Source organism: Lytechinus pictus, chromosome 17 (genome assembly GCF_037042905.1).
Source record: "Lytechinus pictus isolate F3 Inbred chromosome 17, Lp3.0, whole genome shotgun sequence".
NCBI classification, from domain to species: Eukaryota; Metazoa; Echinodermata; class Echinoidea; order Temnopleuroida; family Toxopneustidae; genus Lytechinus; species Lytechinus pictus.
In genome coordinates this window covers 20,599,542-20,626,498 of record NC_087261.1, presented here as the reverse complement: position 1 = coordinate 20,626,498, position 26,957 = coordinate 20,599,542, and the positions used below count along the sequence as shown (strand labels likewise).

Below are 26,957 nucleotides of genomic sequence, written 5' to 3'. Positions count from 1 at the left end.
TCTTGCCACACCCCTAAGACTCATGCGGGGAAAAAATAAGTTTTTACTACTCTCATCTTTCAACTTTACTATGGAAATATTTCCGTAAGAGCATCTATGTAATAACTATTAAATACATCAAAATCCTTTAGAAAAGACCAACAACAACAACAAAAGTTACCTCAACAGTTGATTATAAATGTTGATAAGTTTAGCATCAACCAATCAGGTGGAATCATTACAGTAGCTTTAAACTTTTATTGCACATTTTTTATTATTAGCAAGTTTCATGAAACATGTCTCTGGTGTTCAAAAAAATGCTTTAACTTTAATATGTTTTTTTTTTGGGGGGAGGGATATTTTACTGTGATTAATTTTCAATGTTTTTTTATTGGTGTTTGTTTGTTTGTTTTCCTCACCGCAGTGTGAATCCCTTAGATGACCAGATGCAGACTGATGGTCAACCTGGTTACGGTTCACCAGCAGTGACCATGAATGTCGCCAAGCAAGCTGCACTGCCACCCTCGCCCACCAAGAACGTTCCAACTCCTAGATATGCCTCGGATTCGGATCTGACTGGTCAAGGTTTGTTTTATTCTTTCTCCTATTACAAGCATGTGTGCAGTTTCATATGAAATTTTTGAAGCTATAATAAGAATGAGTCAATGGGATATATATTTTATTGAATCTTTTTTTCTCTATCTCTCTCTCTCTCTCTCTTCCTAATATTTTCTCTTTGTTATTCTTATTCTTATTGTTTTTTGTTTTTTTATTCATTTTTTTTCCATCTCATATTCCTCCTCTTTATTATTATCATTCTTCTACTACTACTACTAACTACTACTAACTACTACTACTACTACTACTACTACTACTACTACTTCTTCTACTACTACTACTACTACTACTACTACTACTACTACTACTACTACTACTACTACTATTACTACTACATCTACTACTACTTCTACTACTTCTAACTACTTCTAGTACTACTACTACTACTACTACTACTAATACTAATACTACTAATACTACTACTAATACCACTACTACTACTACTACTACTACTACTGATGATACTACTTCTAACTACTAGTACTACAACATGTACGACTACTACTACATCTTCTTTTCCTTCCTCTCCTGCTGTTTTTTCTTCTTCTTCTCCTGAACGATTTTATCTTCTTTTTCATTTGTTCGTCTTCAAGCTTCGGTCAGCTATTATGTGTGCAGATATAGTGTGCCAAATCACCCAATTTTAGTTGCACATCATCTGTTTCAAGCCAAAGAAAAGTTTTGTGGACAAACTCATTACGTCTCAGTACTCAACTTCACATTATTTGGAACTTGTACACAAACATGTTCTAAGCTTTGTTGCTGAGTGTTAAGAATTTTGTGACATTTAATTGTTTAATGAAACATGTGTGTCATAAAATACATTTAAGTCAATTTCGTTTCATTTCATTGTATTTCTTCATGTGTAAAAAAAAAAAAAGACATAAATCCAAAATATATCTAAATTATTAGAAATTTATACAATACAATGCATTATACGATGAAGGCTATGAGCCCTTGAGAAGCAAATTAATGTGAAACCCTGGTTGTTTTGATATTTCCCTTTCAGCTCAATTGCCTAAGATTGTAATAGATACTGACGGTGTACCCACTCAAGGTTTGATTATGTGTTCTGTCAAGTATTCAACATTGACATAATATTTATCCAACAGCAAAAGCATGAATTAACACAATATTGATCATTCTGATCAAGCACTTTCAACAGTTCTTCAACAAGCATTAACTACTTTAGCCATGGTGACTTTCTCATTGCTTACCCCTTATTCCCATTTTCTTTTCTTGTAGAAAGTATATTCTTTTAAATCATAAACCCACATGTTGAAAATGACATGAAAAAAGTGTGTACGTCTGAAATGCATTTTTGTCTGATAATTTCAGCATGAAGGTTGAGCTCTTCCTTGTTTAACATACATGTATACACTTGCGCTCAAAAGATAGTGAACCCCACCACAAAATGCACTCCTTCATGCTGAGTGTTGAATGTAGACAACAACACTGAAATCCTCGGCGAGCCCAGAGAAACAAACTTTATTGAGTGTAATATTTTATCACGTAACTCCATAATTTAATATTGAAAACACGGCAAAACTTTAACACTTTATATACGTATGTTCATTATCTGGTGGGGTTCACTAACTTTTGAGCACCACTGTAAATTGTGGATGCTTCAAATACACCTGTTTCACCGCATATGCCCTGTTAGCGCACAATATGCATTTCTACTACCGGTAATTGTCTGTATAGATAACATTATAATATTTGTATAAATTTTTTTTTCAAGTTGTTTCTTTTGCCATACATGTAGCTTATTTTTACATTTGTCAGCATACTCTGGTAAAAAAAAAGTTTGGGTGTGGCAGCCTCTTTAGACTTTTAAACTTGAGCGAATGAAAGAAAGGTTCTAACTTTGGGTTTCTTCATGGGTTTATGAGGAAGTTTAATTCAAGTATTCAATCATTTTTCTTGTGTGATCATAAGACTGTGTTTGCCTTCTTGATCTCATATTTCAATTTATACCCCCCTTTTTTTGTCTTGGATACATATGTCAGTGTCAGATTTATTTGGGGGGTAGGGGTTTAAACCCCCATCTATAGCTCCCTGAAAATGATAATAAAAGGAATGTGGGATCAAGCTCCAACACCCCTTCACTGTTTACGAGAGTCGGGACGGGGGGGGGGGGGGGGGGGGCTTGGTGGGGATGTAGGACGCATTTTGTGGCAGCTCATCGTTATTGGGCCAAACCAACTTTCAAACCCCCCTCTAGATCCGTTGCTGTATGTAACTCACTTTTCACTCTTTGAACAGTTTTAGGCTTGGTATACATGTAAAATTTAGTGGAAATAATACTACATAGTTATATACATGTAGAATAGATAAAGAATTCAAATAGATTTCAGCTATGCTGTTAAGACATGAATATGTCTTAATCTGTTAGAGCATATACTGTATGCATAAACAACATAATTAAACGCACCATAGCCAGAACTTTGTTATGTCGCTCACTTTCTACATGTACATGTTTATGATCGCTTTGTCTTTGATATATTCCAGGTGAAATTTGAACTAAAAATGTGATGGGAACGGTGAAGTGATTAACATGATTTCTTCTTTTGCTTCATGTAGGTTTCATTGGCATCACTCACCACCTAATATCCATAGTGGTTTCACTGACCAAAAAGTGTTAATTTGCAATACACACATCTGTGGGCTTTGTGCGTTTTAGTTCTGAAAAAGTAGTATTTTTGACGCGAGTACGAATGACAGTCTATATTAAAGTTGGAGAATGGTGGTAGTTTACAGTTTGCCGGACTAGTGGTGTTTTGGTTGAGGTTGAGTATTATTTTTTTTTTTGCTCAAACACAATATTCACATCCTGTTGGATCTCACCCTTAAGAGGTTCTATTGTTATAAAGCAGTGTATGTTATATACATGTTGGTAATCTTTCTATTGTCCCCGGCAGCTGTCCATCATCTCCTGCTCCAAGGCCCCCCAAAAGAATAAAATAAAATAAATAAATAAATTAAGTTCAATAAATAAATAAATAATAGATAGATCTATAGAAAGATAAATTTATAAAATAAATAAATATATAAATACTAATTTTTCTAAACTGTGCCATACCAAGTCACAGATTTTTGTATACCAAGTGAACTCTATTTATTCAGTGTAACCATAAAGGTTGGTCGTGCTTTCTCAATGACAGTAGATCATTCCTAGTTTAACTGCATAAATTGGACTTTGTGGAGCAATTACTTGTATTTTCAGTACATATAGAGTACCAAAGTGATGACGTCACAATTTTTTTTTTTTGCATTTCAGCGTTTCTGATACCATATTTTGTTAGAGCATGATAAAAAAAAAACCACAACTCAAATTTGGTGAGAATCAGTAGGTGGGGCCCCAAGATATGACCTCATGAATACATAATTAGCCCCCTGGGGGGCCACTTCCATTGACGAGTGGATACCATGAGCGACCATGGGGTCTCGAAAAGCACCCTAAACACGTATTTTCCATATTCTGAAAATGCACCCCTTAACAAGTATTGGCGTGTGAAACCCTACCCTTAACAAGTATTGGAAACAAAACGATACTCTTGGCAAGTTCCCTGAATTGACCCCCTAAACAAGTACAGCATTTTAATGTCACGGACGTCGGTCGTAGGTTTTACCTTCACCTACATCATTGCGTTTAGTACAGCCCCACCTCCCACATCTCGTGCAAATCGTACTCTAAACACGTAGTGTACATCCTTAATAAAACATTTTAGTCTTAATTTTTTACACCCTCGCAAATTTGACCCTAAACACGTAGCTTTCCTAGCGAAAATAGATACCCTTTTTTCATTATTTTAGTGTTTTTGACACCCTTATCACGTTATGTACATGTACGTAACGTGCCCTATGTTGAAAAAGACATCCTTTTTACGTATTTTTTTGGTCGCGCATGGTATCTACTCGTCTATGTAAGTGGCCCCCCCTGGAATTAGCCCCATTGAAGTCGATGTATTATTGGCCTGGTTCCTAACATTTAGAACCAGGCCAATAAATGGGGCTAATTATGTATTCATGAGGTCATATCTTAGGGCGCCATGGGCCGATTCCCATCAAATTTGGGTTGTGGGGGTTTTTCATCATGCTCTACCAAATCATGGTTTCAAAAACGCTGACATTCAAAAATGGAAAATGGATGATGTCACACTTCGGTACTCTATAGATGTATATATGTTTTTACAGTGTATGGTGAACTTTCTATGCAGTAATTTAAACCAACTTTATAGGTTTAGATATTCATTGACTTTTTCAGTCTGTTGCACCCATCCTATTTAGAGAGATTCTTGATTTAGGCTCATCATGATCATGTTGTGTAAGAAACGAGGCTCAGACTTTGCAATATGGATATTACCTGCACATGCTTTCAGCACATGTGACCCACTATACATGTATATTCCAAATTACAATATACCCAAGTAATGTGAGTACAGAAATTGCTGTTTCAGCAAATTTCTGGTTGTACCATTATTATACATGTACATACACACATGTACATGTATATCATAATGGTCCAGTGGTAACACCCTCTCATGAATGGTACAATGCAGGTTGTGGGTTCAACCCCCAACATAGCCATACAAGATATTCATAAAAATAGGATCTGTATCTATTATACATGTAGTGTAGCTAGGTGCCCAGAATTTCCACTAGAATTCTTTTGTCACAACATGTCATGCAGAGCTGGCTGGTAGCAGTTTTAAGACTTTAGTTAGTTTTTCTGGCTTTCTTGGTAACTAAAACAATTATTATCATCCATTATCTTTATCTAGTATTATTGGTAATAGTATCATCATCATCCTTGTCATCACCATTGATATCACTACATGTACCTTTATTGTTGTTATTCTTCAACATCAACTTCATCAAGTTGTAATGCTATCCAATTATAACGGGTTACGCAGACCATGAAGAGAAATAAGAATTGGGAAAACTTGTGCTTGGATGTGTTGACTGTTTTCTGCAACATCCTATCCTCACATCAGGAGTAAATTTGTTGTGGACGAGTGGATGAGACTCCGCCCTATGAACCACTACATGTAGGTCCAGGGTTTGAATCCCACCACAGCACTTGCGTCCTTTGGCAACATGTACATGTACATCTACATTTGCCACTCTCCACCCAGGTGTAGTAAATGGGTACCCGGTCCGAAGGAATCCCTTGAATGCTTGAGCACCTAGGCAGCCCAGGTAAATCCACGGTAATAATGTTACATTATCCACTGGGAGAACAATTTTTGGGACTAATGTGGCTACCCTGGATAAATATGATATTATCATTATTATTATAAAGCAGAAGCAGTCTTACCATTCCTAATTGTGTTTTGATTCAGGGAGCCACGGTACTGCAGGTAGTAGTGGGAGTGGGAGCGGACCTCATCGGATCGGTCTACCAAGGACAGTGCTGGCACAAAATAACGTTGATATGCTGGTAAGGGCTGCTGTCAATGCTCTCCCATTCTCACTTGCTCTCATATCAAGTCAAATGACAAATTGATAATAATAGTTGGCAATTTCATAGACTATTTTAATACTGTACACCGACCCTGACACGTGGGACCATCCAGAAATTAGTTGTTTTTAAGTTATAATGCTCTTAATACTCACTGTGAGTATTTCACTTGCTTTTGTAAAATCAAAATACCAAATGAATAATTAATTATGATTGGCAATTCCATGAATTATATATATCTGACCCTCACATGTGGAATATTCTAGAAATTATTTATTTTGATTTTGCATGGCCATACGAGAGCTTGAGACATAATGCTCTCAAAGTATCTTGGCTTTAGTAGTTGGATATATTGGTAGGCCTGTTATTTTATTGAATAGCCCTGATGATAAACGTAGCATCAGTGATTTTATTTCATTGTATTTTCAGTGATTTATTTTAGCATACTCGCCAACTTTCTCTATATAAAATAATAATTCACTTGATGTATACTTTTTTGAAAATATGGAGAATAACATTTGTTCCAAAGTTCAGGGAAAAATAACTTGTTGTGTTGTCTTGAGCCATTCATGACACAATTTGTTAGGACACTTCTTTTTTTTTTTCTTCTTTTTTTTGCAATTTAGGAGTATCCATTCTTCACCATGGTAACTTTTCCACTTGGTTTCTTGGTTCACCTTGGTGGCATGGTGTCTGCTAGGTCAGTCAAACTACTTGACAGGATACACAATCCAGGTTCGTAGTCTGCAAACTCTTGCTAATTGTCTTCCCATGTGGATGATGATGATATTGATCCACAGCATTTACATGTATATTGCTCCATATTTCTGTTCAAAAACATTTAAGGCGCAGGCACATCCAATTAAGCTAATTATTACACATCTTGAGAGACGATTGAAGAGTTCAATGTTGTCAATTTCACGGAGTGAAGAAGGGTGGGGGTTCCAGAGGCGTGGAGCCAGGGATACATGGAACAAAAGACGAAAAAGCACGGTCTCCGTATTTCTGTAGGTGTGTGATGGGTACATGAAGAGTGACACCTTCTGTAGGAAAAGTAATAGGGACAAATAAAAAAATTGGAAGGTAAAACATATTGCAAAGATATAAAAATTGTTGTGAAAAGTATACATTACAATTTCAATAAAATCTCAACATTGTTAGTTTTTCAGCAGACATTTCACAACTTTCGTGTTCGCTTTCTGTTTATTAAGTTCTAACACCGACTTCATGCTTCGGAATGGATTTCAACTTGAGAAAAATATTGAGTGTAATGCTCATGTACATGTATGTAGTCTAATTGTCATCTACCAGGTAATTCCCAGATGATCTATTTCCACTTTGTCTACTGGTGCTCATTATTTTGCACTTTGTCGAAGTAAAAGTTTGGTTGAAAAAAAAACGTCCATCTCATCATATTGACTACATGTACATGTAAGTGTTGTTAGACCAAGTGAATATTGGATGAAATGGGTGGAGCAGAGGTGCCTTGGCAAGTAGTACTGATTTTCAGTAATTATTATTACTGAAAAATAAAGAGAATATTGATGGTTTCTTGCAAAATTTCAAAAGTTTTCTAAATTTTCTGATTTTTTGTCTCACCTGCATAGCAGAGTGAGACTATAGGCGCCGCTTTTCCGACGGCGGCGGCGGCGGCGTCAACACCAAATCTTAACCTGAGGTTAAGTTTTTGAAATGACAGCATAACTTAATATGTATATGGACCTAGTTCATGAAACTTGGCCATAAGGTTAATCAAGTATTACTGAACATCCTGCATGAGTTTCACGTCACATGACCAAGGTCAATGGTCATTTAGGGTCAATGAACTTAGACCATGTTGGGGGAATCAACATCAAAATCTTAACCTAAGGTTAAGTTTTTGAAATGTCATCATAACTTAGAAAATATATGGACCTAGTTCATGAAACTTATACATAAGGTTAATCAAGTATCACTGAACATCCTGCATGAGTTTCACGTCACATGACCAAGGTCAATGGTCATTTAGGGTCAATGAACTTTGGCCGAATTGGGGGTATCTGTAGATTTACCATCATAACTTTAAAAGTTTATGGATCTGATTCATGAAACTTGGACATAATAGTAATCAAGTATTACTGAACATCCTGTGCAAGTTTCAGGTCACATGATCAAGGTCAAAGGTCATTTAGGGTCAATGAACTTTGGTCAAATTGGGGTATTTGTTGAATTACCGCCATAACTTTGAAAGTGTGTTGGTCTAGTTCATAAAACTTGGACATAAGAGTAATCAAGTATCACTGAACATCCTTTGCGCATTTTAGGTCACATGACCAAGGTCAAAGGTCAATGAACTTTGGCTTAATGGGGGTATCTGTTGAATTACCATCATAACTTGGAAAGTTGATGGATCTTTCTCTTGAAACTTGGACATAAGAGTAATCAAGTATCACTGAACATCCTGTACGAGTTTCAGGTCACATGATCAAGGTCAAAGGTCATGTAAGGTCAATGAACTTTGGCCACGTTGGGGGTATTTGTTGAATTACCATCATATCTCTATAAGTGTATGGGTCTAGTTCATAAAACGTAGAAATAAGAGTAACCAAGTATCACTGAACATCTTGTGCGAGTTATAGTAGTTTTCAAAATCAGCACTGCTGCTATATTGAATCGCGTGATGCAGGTGAGACGGCCAGAGGCATTCATCTTGTTAAGTTTCAGTTTCATGTGCTGTCCCATAGTATTTCTTTACTCACAAAAGTACTATTTCCAGCATTTAAGGACGTTCCACAGTTAAAGTGAAATCCATGTCATTTTCACCAAACTTTGCACATAGATACTTTAGAACCTTAATATTCGAAATATGCAAAAATTAACATAATGTAGGTCCATGTGCTTGATTTTTTGCTATAGAGTTTCAAAGTTCACCCAAATTGATGTTGTTAAGAATTGCGCATTCAAAAGAATTTGGAATTTTTAGACCTCGCAAGATTACTACAATGAGTTTAAACCTCTATTACTCAGTCAAAATACATGAAAAAGTCATCAAATTTCGCAAGAGAGTTAATAATTGTATCGTTAGAATGGAGAATCTATTTATAGTGCTATTTGTTTGCAGCTTTAAGTCTAACAGCACTGTCAGTTCTTAAAATGGCGTAAAAGATAACAAGAACCCAATCTAAAAAAATGTGAAATTTCAATAACATACTACAAAAGTACAATAAATGCTGCACTTTATTCAAAATCCATGTCATTTTCACCAAAATTTGCAAAGTTGTAGAGGAAGGTATACCTAAGAGGTATAAACATTAAAAAATGGGGGTTCATGTGCTTGTTTTTAAACTATCAGCATTTTTTTAGAGCAAATGTGCTTTTTAAAACACAAAAAAATGTGCCGAATGCTTTGTATCTATGTGAAGAAAAAATCAAAACCACTCTACCATTTATTCAAACTCGGGGACTTATTCGTGATTCTTGACAGCACTGCAGAGTAAAGTATTTTGAAATTGTAGAGATGTTTTTTTTAAATGGTCCATGGAATAATTCAATTTTTTAGCTTCATAAGATAATGCATCGGATCTGCAGTTAGAGTGCAGATGATGAGAAAAATCAGCTCATACCCAGAGCTAATTAATCACCTGTTCATCCATTGTGACGTCAGCGCGCAGAGTGTAAAGTATGCGCAGATCATAATGCGCACAAATATAACTGTGGAACGTCCTTAAAGCACTGAAATGTTCTTGTTCAGGTTTGCAGCTCTGGTATAGCCTTACTGGACATTATGGTAAATGGACTAAATACATGTAGGAACTATTAAAACCAAATGATTAGTGGGCTATCAGGCTGTAGGAGAACAGGGGTTTGACCATGCATGATTGAACTAAATGGAAAATAGACGAGCGTATACAGACCAAGTAGCAATTTACCAGAGAATTACCAACCCTCAAGAAATTTACATGTACGATCCTCATCATCTATTAATCTCTTACAAATTCCAGTTGCTAAGAAATCATGCAGGGAACGGGCCTTTGCTCATGCAGGGCCTAACCTGTGGAATTCTCTCCCACAGAGTTTGAAAACCCAGACTTCAGTGACCACCTTCAAGGGCAACCTGAAAACATACCTGTATAAGAGTGCTTTTTGATAGACATTGATTTATTGTTCAGACATGTATTATATGTCAATAGTTTTTGTTGTTCTGCTCTGAAGCGCCTTGAGCATCTACATGTAATCAAGATGGAAAGTGCACTATACAAATCTCATGTACTATTATTATTATCAAATCTTTTCAAATCCTTCATTCAAAATTCTAATTGAAACTTGGGGTTGAACATACAAAAAGGTTATTTTCCCCACTGGTCTTATCTTCTTTGCAGACGAACCCGAGACAAGAGACGCTTGGTGGAGAGAGCTTAGGACAGAGATACGCTCTCATGCTGTAGCCATGGGATGCCATGCTGTAGTAGGATATAAAGAAACCACAAGTATCTGGTGAGTATTTGAAGAGCTTGATCTTGAAAGTTACTAAAATGTTAGACTGGAGTTTCTGTCGTTTCTGGGTTTATTTCTTTAAAATTCTGAAACTTTACTTCCATCCCCAGCACATGTAGCGGAGTGACCGAATGTACTATACAGAGGCTAAAAATTTTGGTCTTCCAATATGTCTGGTTTCAGCAGTTTTAACAGCAGCCATAGTTGATCTTAAAGCTGATTAGCAAGCAAACTTGTTGCAGCTTCCTAGTCCTAATATCACCTAATGTTATCAGTCTAATTAGAATCTCATTCTATTTTCTCTCTTTACTTCAGAGAGGGGATATGTTTGTTTTCAGCCTCTAGGACAGCAGTAGTTGTTCTGGCTATAGCTGTTCTGGAAGCAGTATCGATACAGAAACATAGTCCTACTCTAATATTACTAATCATAGTCTGATTAAAGACCTATTCTTTTTTATATCTTTGTTGAGGAGATTCTTTTGCCTGATGCCTCTGGACCTGCATCCACTGAAGCCTTTCAGGAAACGTTGTTGATACAGAAACATAGTCCTACTCTACCCACACTGTTCTAAGTGTAATCTTATAACCCCCTCTCTCTCGTTACCTTCAGTGAGGAGATATGTCTGCTTTCAGCCTCTGGGACCGCAGCCATCGTGAACCTGGAAGCCGTTCAGCAAGCAGCCTTGATGCAGCAAAATAGTCCCAATCTAACAATGTCACTGGATAGAGCTGAATTCCACAAAGAACAACAGGCAGCCACACCACCCATTATTGAAAGGTACACGTAAATTTTGTTCAATTTAGTTTCATTTCCTAACCCACACCTGTAGAAAGAATCATTGGGCAAATTCCATAAAACATGTATGTCCGACCCCCTCTATGTGGGGCCTTCATGAAATTTTCTGTCTCTGATTTCTTGTTCTATTGACAGTCTGTAGTGCTCTCAAATGACCGTGACTTGGTCAGTTTAAGAAGTGAAGTAAAACTTGAGAAAAATGGGGGTCGGACGTACAAAAAGGTTGATTATTTTATGGAATTGCCCCATTGTCTGTCAACCCAATGCTGTCTCACAAAGTATTTTTTCATGTATTTTGAACCCCCTTTATGTAGCACCTTCCAGAAAAGTTGTCTCTATTTTCTAGTTCACATGAAAAGTTGCATTGCTCTTGAAATATTATGGCATGACCAGTTGATCAGGTAAAGCATAATGGAGAAAAGTCGGAGTCGGACATACAAGACATACGGAAAGGTTGATTATTTTTTGTCATTGCCCGTATGTAACTGCAAGGATTTAGGAAGATGCGTTTACATTATTAATGTCGCCCTTATCAGAGACTTATTCTACCATCATCACTTCCTATTAGTAAGTTTATTTTTTTGGAGATATCAGCAAGTACAAAGGTTTTAATCGGTAAGTCCATTAAAGTCCATTGTTCGTGCTGCTGACTCAATCTACTACGTTCAGTGTTCATCTACTTGTCTTGAGAAACATTGCATTTCAATCTTACTTCATTATTAATGTGCAACATTATCATTTTTTCCCCAAGAACTGACAGTGGAAACCCAGTCCTGGACCAGTTGTCCTGTCGCTGTTCCATGTGCCACATTCCTTACAATGACTCGTCCCTTCCATTCCCTGTACAACTAACAAAATGTGCAATATGCAAGTGAGTATATGGGTGAAGGCGTGACTTAGGGATCCAAATGCCGTCCGTCCGTCCGTCACAAACATTATGACACATAACTCCGCAACCATAAGTCACTTTTAAACCCAACTTGGGTTGTAGGTGTACTTAGGAGACCTGCATGTTATTGTGTTCGGAAGTCACATGGGAAGGTCAAAGTTCATTTTGAGGTCAACATTACAGTTTACATGCAAGACTCTTATGACAAATGATATTCCATCCCAGTTATTTCACAATGAAGTTTTGATACAATTCTGTTGCATGCCCTCACAAATCACGATATTTCTGGTTATTTTCATACGTGGGCGAGACACAAATCACTTATGCCTTGTTTGTATGGTAAGGTCCACCAAGTCTGCACAGTCCCACTTGTCTGCGCACACACATATCTGCGTGATTCTAATAAAAAAAGATACGCAACGTGCACAAACTTTACATCTGCAATACATAGATAGATATTCATTAAAAATCTGACTCAAAATGGTAGAAAAATATTGAATTTCAGGTATTCCATCTGACGGCCTCAAAATGCAGCCTTCCTCATCAAAATCCCAGAATCGTGTGTAAAGCGAATGGGTGCGCAGACATGGGGCACCATTCTTTTGTTCAATCTGAAAATGATTGGCCGAGATTTTTTCCAAGAAAATCATATTTCTTTCAAATTATTATGAGATTTTTGGCACATTATCAAACTGAAAATTGTTGTGGAATTAGAGCAAATTCATGTTAAATAATAATTTACATAATTAGATGCACAGACATGGGGCCCACCTTCATACAGAATGCTTTCAGTCTTGTTAGTTTAGTGCAGGAAGAACACAATTTCTAGATTTTTTTTTTTTTTTTTTTGGGGGGGAGTAATTCATTCATTAGCACCATTACCAATGATGAACCAGGGGTGCATTGCATAAAAATTACAATTGTTTCAGCCTGTCATTATACTGACTTCCATATCATTTGAAAGAAAAAAAATCATTTTGATTTTGATCATATTGATTGATTCATTGATTGATTGATTCTTTATTTCCATGCAAAAAAAATTGATCATACAACACAAAATATTTTGACAATATTTCACGGTAAAATAACAATAAACAATCATTGCATGGGAGGGGACAGTCATAAGCACAAAGGCTTGAAAAAGGACACCCCTCATATTGAGCCTTTCATATCATTTACCATTCATTTGTTTATCTCTGAATTCAAATTCTTTTATTTAAAAGTCATGTTAATATTAGATTTTGTACCAACTTTGTATTTCAAATATAAACTTTGAACAAGAGTTTTCATTTAATAGAACGATATCATTGTTAGAGAATTTTATGGAATTACGTTGTGTTGAATATCACCTTTCTGAATTTTACATGTATCCCTCATTATTTTTTCTTCAACCCTTCTCTCCTGCAGACGTAGCAAGGTTCCTGATGTGCTATTCACCACCATAGAGCCGCCATCACATCTCTTATACACAGGGCATGGCTGTAGTATTCAAGCAAGGTGAGTCGACACTGCGACCTTCAGGATGTTTTGTAAAGTCATAACAGTAATAGTACACGAATTCACTTAAAGGGGTGCTCCAGGCTGAAAATTATATGATATAAACGATAAAGAAATATCAGACAAACAAAACACTAAAAAAAAATTGTTCAAAATCGGACTATGAATAACAAAGTTATGGCATTTTAAAGATGTGTATTATTCCGTTGAAACAGTTCTAGGCATGTCTGCTATTCAATGAGCAAATTGATGATGTCATATCCCCACTTGTTCTTTTGTATTTTATTATATGAAATTAGGTCTATTCAAATTTGTTCTACCAAGAACTGAAAAGGTTGGATTGACAACTGATTTAATGCATTAGATATTAATTGCTGCCACTTATTTCATTATAAAGGAGACACATTGTTCACACATGTATGAAAAAAATGAAACAATTATGATTTAATGTAATAACATAAGAAAAAGGAAAGTGGGGATGTGACATCATCAGCCCACCTAATGAATATTCATGATGACGTGCATATATCTATTTTCACAAAATATTGCTAAACTTTAAAATTCAATAACTTCATTATTTGTTATCCGATTTTGATGAAATTTTCAGCATTTTGCTCAGTGAATTTTACTCTATTCATTTAGATATAAATATTTTCAGCCCTGTGTATCCCTTTAATGAAGCGTTATGGCCCAGTGGATTAGTCTTTTGACGATGAAACAAATGGTCATGGGTTCGAATCCCAGCCACAGTGTAATTCCGCATTGTGCTGCACCTAACCCAGGTGAGGTAAATGGGTACCTGGCATGAATTAAATTCTTTGAAATGCTTTCGATCTGTGATAGGGTGTGGGACTAAAGCTGCTGTAATAATATCCAAGACCTTTGGAAGCTCATAGGGATGTTATATCATAATGTGATAGGAACTATTAAAAACAAATTTCAGCAGTATTTCTTTTGTATGAGGTTTTAAAAAAATGGTAGAGGAAAAATTATTTTTCTATTTTTTTTTTTTGCTATAAGATAACTGAGAACTGTAAACATATCAAAGTCTTCAAAAAATGTGAGCATAATGTGATTTGGGTGATACATATATAAAGTCTTGTACACATTCAATTCATGTGAATCGAGCCATTACAAGGGTGTCATACATGTAAGTTCCTCTGCCTAACTCTGGATGTTTTTTTTTAATACACATGGCCATAATGGCATTTATTTGATAGCATAAGTGATGTGATTTCTTTAATGATACCTGAACATTGTGAGAATTACATGTATTGCCAAATTTTGATATGCCATGCAAATCATCTCTTTCTTTTGCAGAGTTTGTAGAAGTAAGAAAAAGACACAAGGGGAAGCAAATGCAGCATTGATCAGTGATGTAAGTTCCGAATGTTTTGTTTCTACATGTATTTCTCTCTTGTTCTATACAAATATTTATATTCTGATGACATGAATTGGAGAATGGAAATTTAAGTCTCGTTTTTTTGCAATTCACACAAGTTTTTCAATGATTTGTGTTTTTTTAAACAATTGTATATGGTGCTTTGTATTTATATGATATACTGCAAATACATAATTGGTTAACTTTTCTGTTGCAAGAGAACTTTAGCCAATTCGATTATACTTTTCATTACAGCCACTCTCAAAACTATATATACATTATTATGAAAGTAATCATGTCAATCTGTCTTTTTATTAAAATCCTAGGCCCTGCCATTCATGGAATACGAGCTCCACAGACAAATGATGAATAAACTTAAGGTGAGATATTATTCTTTTGATGCAGTATTGTTAAACGTTGGAATAGATATCGATTCTACAGTAATCCTGAAAATATGCCAGTGGCTGTACCTACATGTACATGTATGCTGGGCCCTGTAGCCCAATGGTGTTTGATTGATTGTGAAATTTGGAACCACAGTTCTGATTGGTCTAAGATATTTCTGTGAACAAAATGCAAATGGAGTGGTGTGCTTGATTGCCTATTTCCATTTGTGCTATTGATTACAAACTTGTTATGAGGGCCTAGTCCTGAAGTGCAGACTGTCATTTGACATATTGTGAAGGGTAGAGACTAGACTTCAAGCTCTCTCGAGCTACCATAGATGTATGAATGAGTGTTTGGAGACTAGTGAATACCAGAATTATTTTATGTGAAAATTGTAAAATTCCAATTTTGAATATACCTTTATTTTGAGAATATTTTATTTGTCACATTCAGATGCTTGTTAACAATGATAATTTCAATCAGGAAATCAAATTTCAACTTAAGCTGATGGTAATCAAATGATTGAGAATCTGATCTAACACCCAAAGTCTTGCATAATGTCAAGTGCATAGCTGTGTAACTTGCAAACAGCTTTATGAAACAGAAAAGTTGGTGAAAAGCTGGTGACTGGAGTTGTAGAGCAGGAGAGAAGATTCAGCGTTTCTGGCAGGTTGACTGTCCGTCTTCAGAAGAGCATTTCATGAAAGGACTTGTCGGATTTGGTGAGTCCTAGAAGGACCAAGAAAGGTGGATAGAGGTAGAAATGAAATGGAGGGGTGATCAAGGTTAAGGGTGTGACGGTAGAGTATTCTTTTCTGAAATTGGAGCAGTCCTTAAAAGGACTGTAAACCAGAAAAGTTGCGAGGCTTGTGTAGTTGGATAAATCAGAAAAAGGCCGGCTTGAGTCGACGAGTGGAGTTCTAGAGCAGGAGAGAAGACTTCAGGGGAGCGTTTCATCAACATTTTTTGTCTGACAAGTTGTCAGATCTAAAAACTTACCTTGATTTCTTATTGACTGAAAAGCAATGTTGCTCTGATAACTGTCAAATAAAACAGGACTTATCAGATAAAGCGTCTGACAAGTCCTTTCATGAAATACTCCCATGAAGACAGACAGTCAACCTACCTGAAACATTGAGCCTTCTCTCTGCAACTCCATTCGCCAACTTCACTGCCACCATGCAAACTTTCAAACATGTGATTCCCCTTCTCTCTGTTTGGTTCGCAGGTCAAAGGTATGAACTGTCTCTTTGGATTGAAGGTTCAAGTCACTGTAGGAGAGACATTACTTGTTGGAACAGCGGTAAGTTTTGTATTGTTCTTTTAGTACCAAAGCCATCTATTCTCTCACTGTGTAAAAAAAGCTGTTTCTCCGGCCCATATTCTGAACCCAGGATTACCTTAGACCATGGTCTAACTCTGACCATAAATTATGCAGATTTTACTACAAGGAACTCTTCATTGATTCACAAGATGTTACATCTATGACATTTCCACCTTTAGGGAAGAATCAAATTTTGTTTCATGTTATAGTGAGGAAAATATTGAAATATTTCATGTATGAAAATACAAAGAGTGTGGTTTCATCAGTTCTCTCACTTACATACTGGCCAGGATGTGAATATAACTCGGAATATTAAACAAAACTTTCTTATTTGAAATCTGATTTTAATGAATTTTTAGCCTTACAGTGTATGTTTGTTTTGATTTTTTTGCTTTTATTCGAATCAGCTTTTTGTTGGGGTGGACTTGCCCTTTGAAAAGAGTGTTATGTACCAATTGTGTTCGTATATTTTTTTTATTTTATACAGACTGCAACAGGTGTATTCCTGTCTGCTCTTCCTCCACCTCCAGCTCTGAAATTATCGACACAGGTGAGACCATCTTTCAAACACTACCACATCACACCTGTCTTAAAATTTATTACACAGGCTCCCAGTCCAGTGATTGTGAAATTTTTAAAATTACTGCTTTCAACATATCAATGTTTCCATGCAAAGGCTCCCAAATAATACCTCGCAACCTTGGATCAGCTCAAAAGGATCTTTTATGTTGTCCTAGTTTTCAGACCAAGTTTTATGGAAAACGATGCTTTGCCCATGCTGCCCCTTTACATTGGAATACCACCTCCTCATATGTAAAGAACTCTTCTACACTCAAGTTTATATCCACCTTGAAAACATAGCTGCCAACCAGTACGTGTTTTGGCGTATTTAGTACGTTTTTGCAATCGAAATACGTCAGTATGTTTTTTCTTTTAAAAAATATGATTTTGTATAAAAAAAAATCATCTGTTTATGTTTCTATTTCTTAAAACTTACACAAATATTGTTATTGGATCAATGTAATTTCAGGTAACTTGTTTTTTTTTCAATCATTTTGTTAAAACCGGGGTGAGATATACACATGTTTCAATGGGTTTTTTTTTCATCTGCAAGAGCAGTGCGCATTTTAGCTTGCATGCAGCTTGAGCGCGCGCGCCACGCATATTATTATGAAATACAGTTTTTTGGGAAAAATACCGTTTTTTAAATCACAGAATACAATTTTTCATTCCCAAGGTTGGCAGGTCTGTGAAAACATACTTATTCAAACAGAATTTTTGATAATTCCAGTGCTCAAATGCAGCTTATAAATCGATGTAAACTAATCATTGCTATTTGACAGGGACCAATAGGGTCTATGGATAAACATCTGCAGGCATTCCAGGAAAGGCTTGATAAAATTACAGCTAAAAACAAGGAGATCTATGGATTACTGGAACAACAGGTACGTTGGATACATGTATGATTTCGATGGACAAAAAGAAAACAAATTATAAGGATGATGTTGATGATAATGCTGATGATAATAGTAGTGATGTTGATGATGATGGTGGTGGTGGTGGTAATGATGATGAGGGGAGGATGGTGATGATGATGATGATGATGCTGGTGGTGATGATGATTATGATAGTAGGAGTAATGATGATTAATATGAAGATGGGAGTGATGATGATGATGGTGATGATGATGATGATGTGATGATGATGATGATGTGATGATGATGATGACAGTGATGATGATGATTATGATGATGATGATGATGATGATGATGATGGTAATGATGATGATGATGATGATGATGATGATGTGTTGATGATGATGACAGTGATGATGATGATGATGATGATGTGATGATGATGATGACAGTGATGATGATGATGATGATGATGGTGATGATGATGATGATGATGCTGGTGGTGATGATGATTATGATAGTAGGAGTGATGATGATTAATATGAAGATGGGAGTGATGATGATGATGATGGTGATGATGATGATGATGTGATGATGATGATGATTATGATGATGATGGTGATGATGATGATGATGATGATGATGATGATGTGATGATGATGATGATGACAGTGATGATGATGATGATGATGTGATGATGATGATTATGATGATGATGATGATGATGGTGATGATGATGATGATGACAGTGATGATGATGATGGGAATTATGATGATGATGATGATAGTAATAATAATAATAAAAAGACCTTGCTCAAATTGAGTATTAGATTTAATCATACTTGGTATTCAATACTTGTTTAGACCATAGTTTTCAGACCTTTTTAATACTTCATGTATGTCTTCTGTGATCCTAGGAAAGTGCAGTAGAAGTTGATGGCCCACAGCAAAACCAACCTAATGAAGAGTTGCTTGACCCTCAATTGATCTCAGGTCATAGAGAAACATTTGTCATTGAGGTCAGTACTTACCATATACCTATGTATTAAGTGCTTCATTTAAACACAGAATTCATGTAATATGTATATATATTTAGTATTACTTCATGTTTGATGCTGTGCCTGCGCTCTGCATATTGGGCAAAATAGACTGTACATTTTGTTTTTTCACTGGCATTACTATACATGTACATGTATATTTAAATTAACTTTATTCATCAAGCACAGTATCCCATAAAGATATACATGTACATTGGAACTGTTTTTTTTTTCTATTGAAGTGGGTACCTTTATACCACTTTTTCCAAGTACCTAGCTGTAACAGTGACAGACCTAGGATTTGTTATAGGGAGGGGCCCACTTTACTTTTTCTTCAAAAAACGATTCTGACAAGCAAATATAAAAGGTCATCATTCCAACCTCCCTGCACCCCTCGACAAGGGGGAGAGACAGCCATTTTGAATTAAAAAACAAAATCTAAATTGTTTTTCTGAAATTGAAAGATTCAGAAACATAAAACTACAGCCACACGTTCATTAGCTTTCAGAATGTTGAAATACAAAGGTAGTATTTGATAGATACCCATTTGCTGATTCTAGGATTTAACGATGCTGCCCATTACTTTGTTATAGATTGACGACATTGAAGATACTGAATCCGTCATTGAGCTCTTTGATCAAGCATTACCACAAGGTGAGGTTTCCTTTGTTTGCTTGTGTTTGATTTATTAAGGGGTGGTAATTCAAATCTGTCTGAGTGACCACTGTCTTTAATGGCCACCAAAATAAGCTCCCATTTGAAAGGAATGTTATAGAACCACAGTCCAGGCCTATCAAGAAGTATGGATTTTCTGTATTTCCTACGGAAATCAAATTAAAATACGGCAGTATGCTTTTACACGGTAAAATACGGAAATATAAAAATTCATTTGTGCGACTTGTGTTACGTCCGTGTTAGTCATTTACGATACAATTGTGATTGTTCTGTGTTACATTCTGTATTAGCATGGAAATTTGAGTCCTAGTTATAATCCATGATCTTTTTTTTCATAATCCACCTTCATTTATATCTTTGGGAAGTAATTATCCTTTTCCAAAAGACCGTTTTATTTCTTGCCTCCGTCTCTGTTGAAGACAAGACAAGACCGGCCACACTGTGCTTCATAAAGTTCATAAAGTTTGCAAATTGTTTTGTGATCATGTTTTGTTTTCTTTGAATGATAATTACAGGGTTTCATAGTTGCAGTACAGAAATGTTCCCTGGTAATTTTGAGCCGACACAACACATACAGGTAAGATTTAAAGGCCAAGTCCACCCCAGCAACAAGTTCTAATTTTTTTTAAAGAAGTGATACAAACAATACAATGGAAATTTTTACAAAATTGGAATGAAAAAAAAGTTTTGCTTGATTTCCCAAAATATCAAGCTCAACCCAAGCAACAAATTGATTTGAATACCCAAAATGAAACAAGCACAACACTGTAAATTTAATAAAAAATTGATAAAAATTAAGGAAGTTGTAGCATAGCATTTCAAGATGCGCTTCATTTTCCGAAATATTAAGTTTACCCCCAACAAGTTGATTTTAATGAATTGAGAAAATCAATGGTGCATTATACATGTACATGTGTATCAGAAATATCATGAAAATCAGAAGAAAAAATAAGAAATTTGAAGTGTTAATAAATGTTACTTATTTTCCCAGTGACCATTATGCACAATCTGTTTCATCCAAATTGCAGGTCATCCCATCCACTGGGACTGGGTGATAGTTAATTGCATTCCTCTGTTCGTTTACCTGTTAGGACTCAGAAATTAAAATAGTTATTTTTGTATATACATGTAACCCATCTCCTGTAATCTACAAGATGTTTCTATTGTTCCACATTCTTCATTTGTACATTATAGATTGGTATGTCCTGTGTAAATTACATGTAATCTACAACTTGTCTTTCACTTTCACAGTATGCTGTAAGTGACCTGCAATGACCTTCTTTTTGTTTGCAAGTTTACTTGTATCAAAATTACATTGTATATCATATTTGGGGTAACTTTAAGAGCCCATACAGGGGGGTAGGCTTAATTTATTCTATTCTCATAAAACATATTTACACAATTATTACAAACAATGCATATGTATATACAAATATTAAAATCGGAATAATAATGTGTAAAGAATGTTCATCATTTACAAAGGTTGATAACTGATAAGCAGAGGCCGCGGAACGGTTTTTTCAAAGTGGGGGGGGGGGGGCTGAGCCAAAAGTGGGGGGGCTGACCATGCTAAAAATCACAATCATATGGTCATTTTTACGTTTTTGTACACGGTTTTGGAAAAAAGTGGGGGGGCTGAAGCCCCCCCAGCCCCCCCCCCCCCCCCCCCCGGTTCCGCGGCCCCTGATAAGGAGAACCTTTGGAAAAGCCTGATATGGCTTTGCAACTAAAAGTTCTCACATATTTGAGAAGGTTGCAATAAAACAGTCAATTTTCAAATCATTTTATATCATAACTTCATCTGTCAATTGTCAGCAAACTTGCTTTAATTGTTTACACGCAAAAAAAGCTGCGTGTTAAATAATTCAGTACAGTACAGTCAATTGCAAAGTAATGTTGCTGAATTTGTAGCACTTTTTTTCAAAGGGAGGGGTTAGGGAATAAATTTTTATACATAACATTGTTTTCTTAGATTCAGTACAACTGCAAGACTCCCATAACATCATAATTTATAGCCAAGCAGGACTATAAATCCAACATGTAATGGAATTGAGAATTAAATAAGTTTTGTGGAAAAAATACATATTGATTTTTTTTTAAATCCTTTTAGACGATCACAATGATGAGGCGAGCCTTGTTGACCGACACTAGTGGAACAACTAAGGTTGTGACAGGATTAATACAGGACATGATACAGGTTAGTGTGGTTTACATTTACTGAATAAACTTATTGAAATGATGTGTGAGAATACTGTAGTGGCATACCTGGAAGATATTGTTGGATGGTAAACTTAACCTTACAAGCAAAAAAAAAAAAAAAAACAGAGGTTAAAGGTCACCATTCCAGAAGCACTTTCCTGTCAAAGGCCATACATGTAGGTTATAATCCTTGGACCTTTATTTGTCCACTTGGACCTTTATTTGTCAAAAAAAAAATCTGACGAGGAATAGAAAATGGGGAAGGGTCATAAGTTTGTAAGAATAGCACAGGGAATCTGTTTCAAGCTGTTTTAAAAATAAAACCGTCACAATTGTTTTTTTTTCTCACAGGGAATCTGTTTCAAGCTATGTTGAAAATAAATCCATCATGATTGTTTGTGGTTTTTGTTTCCCCACAGGGTATCTGTTTCAAGCTATCTTGAAAATACATGTATGTAAATCCATCATGATTATTTGTGGGTTTTCCCCACAGGGAATCTGCCCCCACAGGGAATCTGTTTCAAGCTATATTGAAAATAAATCCATCATGATTACATGTATTTGTGGTCCAACCCCCCCCCCCCCCCCGACAGGGAATCTGTTTCAAGCTATATTGAAAATAAATCCATCATGATTATTTGTGGTTTTTGTTTCCCCACAGGGAATCTGTTTCAAGCTATCTTGAAAATAAAACCATCATAATTCTCTGTTTGTTTGGTTGGGTTTTTTTTTCCCCTCACAGGGAATCTGTTTCAAGCTTCGGAAGCTTACACCTTGTTGTCTGAGTAAAATGGACATCGAGTTTGCTTTGGATGAAGATGAAATCATTCAGGTCTGTATTTAATTGATACAATAATCTATTTACCTAGTACTTTCCTCCTCCTCTTTATCATTATCATCCTGATATAAAAATAAAACCAAACCTGACTTTGTTCAGCATAAAAGGTAAAAGAAAGTATTGCAGCAAACAATTATTTTATGAGAAAGTCTTTAAAATCAAGGTAAATTGTCACCATATTATCATAGATCTAGATCTGGTACATTCAAGTAAACTTACATGTATCTTTGTGAAGTCATGAAATCTTAGCTGAAAACCTGTAATTCCGATTATCACTAACACAAAAAGGCATACATGTATGTGGGACTATGTATTAACATTGCTTGTTCTGGAGTTCTGTGCTTATTTTGTTTATTTTGCTTTCGCGTATTATGTATCACGCTCGGTGTCCGTCTGTCTGTCCGTTAACTTTTTCTTGTAAACGCGATAACTTCAGTTTAACTTAAGCTAGCTAGGCTGATATAATTTGGTGTGTATGATACTAACATGGATCCCAAGAAGCCTATTGATTTTTAGGTCAAAATGTCAAGGTCAAGTCGCCACATTTCACTTTTCTTGCTTCACCAATAACTCCATTTTCCGTGTCACGGTTACAGGCGGGCGTATTATGTGCTCGCCCTAGCGACACTCTTGTTTATACATACTGTACATACAAACACCTGAGTGGTCATCTTATTGAATTCAGTTCAAACTCATTTTGAGTTCGTTACCACTAAATAACTATTAATCTTTAATATATCTTTGTCATCTCCTATGTCTTGATCCTCTTTTTGCAGATCTGGTTGACAGCCGCAGTCGTAGGCATGAAGCCAATTGTTGCTGCTGCTATCGCCCCTCAAAAAGGTAAATTCCTTTAAATATTTGTTTGATTTATCTACAAAAATAGCAATACTGGCCTGAATTCACAGAAGACATTCACTCTCTAACGAGTGAGCATCTTTATTGCTGTAAAAGCTCAACAAATTGGCTATGTGATGAAAAGTGAGTCTTCTCATTAGATAGAAGCCCATATTCTGAAGTCGGGTTTTAACTGAGACCATGGTCTAACTCTGTACTGAAATTACGGCAAGCCAAACATGTCAAAATTTGTTCACATGGTATGTTTCTTACACTGTATGTTTACTGTGCTCTTTCCTGATTCTCTAATGGTGAAGACAGTTATCTCATATATCCTTCCCAGACAGTTATGAACGATTTGACAGTCAAATGTGCTGATACATTGAACCTCTATTGTTAGAGATTTATGTCACAATTGGCTATCCATAGTTAAACCGCAACTTTAGCCCAGAGTTAAAATTACGGTACACCGACTTCGGAATATGGGCAAGAGGGTCTATAAGGCCGATTCTTCTAATATTTTCTTTTTTATTGTTTAATTTAATTCATTGTTATTAGCCAAAAGCTACATGTAGTCAAATGATCAAATGGTCATCGACGTAGACAAACATCGTTATAAAAGTTTGAGAAAATCGCCCTCGTGAACCCTCGGCCTTGTGGCCCCTCCCCAGAATAAAAAAGCCTGTGATCGGTCAGTGCTCCATGCATGAATATTGCTAGTGAGGTTAGGGCATGCAGATTGCAGTGTTTATCATATTGCTGATACAATACATGCCATTAATACATCCAGTGGTAGTATGACATTTGAATGTTTCATAACCCATTGGAAACTGAACCGAGCTGAGGTCTATGGAAAATGTGTATCCTGCAATAATGGAGGTGCATGAACACTAATGAAATACATAGCTGTAAAACTCCCCAGGGAGTGGAAGATGTGCATACATTGTGTGCGGGAATGGCTGATTGAATCCGATGACCGGGGTAATAAATATATATATATATCTGTAAAGCGCTTAGACACGTCGTTCCAATGTATTAAGCGCTATTTAAAAGCGGATTATTATTATTATCACACAAGAAGTCTTTTCAGTTAAACAACAGAAATTGCTTGTTCTGTTTTTGTTATATTTTCTTTAGTGTGCATTATTGATTGATGATAAAACACAGTTATTTTTTGTGAATGTATGATTTCTATAATTCAAAGATTTAAATTACACTGTAATGTCCTTCAGTCGTTTTGGATATTCCAGAATTAAGTGGCAATTTTGTTACCTTCATCAGGCCCCGTAAAGCCATCTGCCGATTCTGAAATGATGTTTTCAATGGAAGAGGTATCGGAGACTACAGCCTCATCCACATTGACAAAAGGTACTAACTGGTTTTAATTATCAAGCAATTGATTAGTTCTGATTCGTATTCCTCATTGTAGATTATTGTTCTACATGTACATGTATGCGTTTCAAATTCAATTCAATTTATTTTTCTCAGTACAAAAAACAAAATATGAATAGTACAAATATTACATAAATCAAACAGAGACATAAAACAATGTATTATACTGAAAGGGTAGTAGACAAAAATAAATAAACCTTACATACATGTATACTACTGCCGACCCAAATTAAGTAACATACACATGTAGTATTTAACAAAAATTACAGCAGAAAAAAGGGCAGAATTACTTAACCCATACAAACAAGCAAAATAAAGTGGAAAATTAATAAGTAGTGATGATTTGGTCTTTATAATTCCTCGTAAAACGTTAAGAGAGCAACTATCCTTAATTTCCTTTGATAAAGCATTCCAAATTAATGGTCCCCTATGATAAATTGAATATTGAAATTATTTGTTTCTTACTTTAGTTATATGAAATTATTGTCACTACGTGTAGGTTTATAATTATGTACATTATGATTTAAAACAAAATGATTACAAATTGACGGGTAAAAGATATTTATAATTGTACAGCTATACATAAAAATTGTGGTTCCATCATTATATTGTCATAACATTTTAAAATCCTCCGAGACTTGAAACTTGATTCACATATAGTCAAACCTGAATAGCCGCCACCTGTCTAACTAAAGTTATTGTGAAATCCTGTCTTTAGTGGCCATCTAAATTCAGCCTGAGTTTCAGGTCACATGACCAAGGTCAAAGGTCATTAAGGATCAATGAACTAAGACAATGTTGGGGGAAATTTGGCAACCATTCAAATGGAATTTGTATTATAGAACAGTGGCCACTTTTTCTGTTTCACTTGCGTGGCCGTAATAGATAGGTTTGACTGTACAATGTTTCTTGTGTAGTGCTAATGTTAATGCTACTCAAGGGGACACGCCAACATGTGCATATACTGTAACTGCAGTTAATCCATATTAAGCAATTGGGTGCGAATTCAAAACAAATACATGTACATGTATGTACTGTTAGGGATATTTTCAATTCGAGTGCATCTGGTGAATGCATGCATGTGATTGTATTCTTTTTTTTTTTTTTTTTTTTTTTTAAAGGAATGGAATTTTGACACTGAAATTTTTTTATGCAGCTCATGCATGTATGTCATTTTTTGGTTACACTTCGTAATTCCGAAGGTTCGTAATTCCGAAGGTTCTTTATTCCGAAGGTTCGTAATTCTGAAACACGTAAATTGCCTATACCTCGATGTTCGTTAATCCGAAAACGTAAAAGGGTTCGTTAATATGAACATTTGTGGCGTTATTTCGAAGGTTCGTTATTCCGAAGGTTCGATAATCCGAAAACGAAATAAGGTTTGATGTTCCGAAGGTTCGTTAATCCGAAAACGAAATAAGGTTCGTTAGTCCGAAAACGAAATAAGATTCGTTAATCATTTCGTTTTCGGACTAACGAACCTTCGGAATTACGAACCTCATTTCGTTTTCGGATTAACGAACCTTCGGAATTACGAACCTCATTTCGTTTTCGGATTAACGAACCTTCGGAAATACGAACCTTTGGAATAACGAACCTTCGGAATAACGAAGCTTCGGAATTACGAATGTATGCGCATTTTTTAGCGTTGGTACTGGAGCTTGATTTTCTTGCGTAACCTCATTACTTTAATTCCATGTTATTGTCAATCTGCTAAATTTGGGCCTGATATGAAAGTTTTTTAGCACTGGATTGC

The 26,957-nt window shown here is 35.8% G+C and overlaps 1 protein-coding gene across 3 annotated transcripts in view; it reads left to right on the top strand.

Moving 5' to 3' along the window:
* Nucleotides 1-26,957, top strand: part of LOC129280133 (C2 domain-containing protein 5-like) — a 47,730-nt gene that overhangs the window by 14,573 nt on the left and 6,200 nt on the right. For 2 of the 3 annotated variants that reach the window (XR_010296347.1, XM_064112555.1), the window contains exons 10-28: nucleotides 404-564; nucleotides 5,943-6,040; nucleotides 6,688-6,796; nucleotides 10,420-10,534; nucleotides 11,145-11,312; nucleotides 12,082-12,201; nucleotides 13,627-13,716; nucleotides 15,037-15,094; nucleotides 15,424-15,477; nucleotides 16,713-16,787; nucleotides 17,296-17,358; nucleotides 18,152-18,253; nucleotides 19,141-19,242; nucleotides 19,854-19,914; nucleotides 20,451-20,512; nucleotides 22,046-22,132; nucleotides 22,877-22,966; nucleotides 23,749-23,815; nucleotides 25,091-25,177. Coding sequence is in view for 2 of the 3 variants with exons in the window: in XM_064112555.1 (XP_063968625.1) it covers nucleotides 404-564; nucleotides 5,943-6,040; nucleotides 6,688-6,796; nucleotides 10,420-10,534; nucleotides 11,145-11,312; nucleotides 12,082-12,201; nucleotides 13,627-13,716; nucleotides 15,037-15,094; nucleotides 15,424-15,477; nucleotides 16,713-16,787; nucleotides 17,296-17,358; nucleotides 18,152-18,253; nucleotides 19,141-19,242; nucleotides 19,854-19,914; nucleotides 20,451-20,512; nucleotides 22,046-22,132; nucleotides 22,877-22,966; nucleotides 23,749-23,815; nucleotides 25,091-25,177 (1,769 nt within the window). In the remaining variant the exon portion in view is untranslated. Of the gene's footprint in view, nucleotides 1-403; nucleotides 565-1,606; nucleotides 1,655-5,942; nucleotides 6,041-6,687; nucleotides 6,797-10,419; nucleotides 10,535-11,144; nucleotides 11,313-12,081; nucleotides 12,202-13,626; nucleotides 13,717-15,036; nucleotides 15,095-15,423; nucleotides 15,478-16,712; nucleotides 16,788-17,295; nucleotides 17,359-18,151; nucleotides 18,254-19,140; nucleotides 19,243-19,853; nucleotides 19,915-20,450; nucleotides 20,513-22,045; nucleotides 22,133-22,876; nucleotides 22,967-23,748; nucleotides 23,816-25,090; nucleotides 25,178-26,957 lie in introns of all 3 variants that reach the window. The other variant, XM_064112554.1, reaches the window with a different exon arrangement.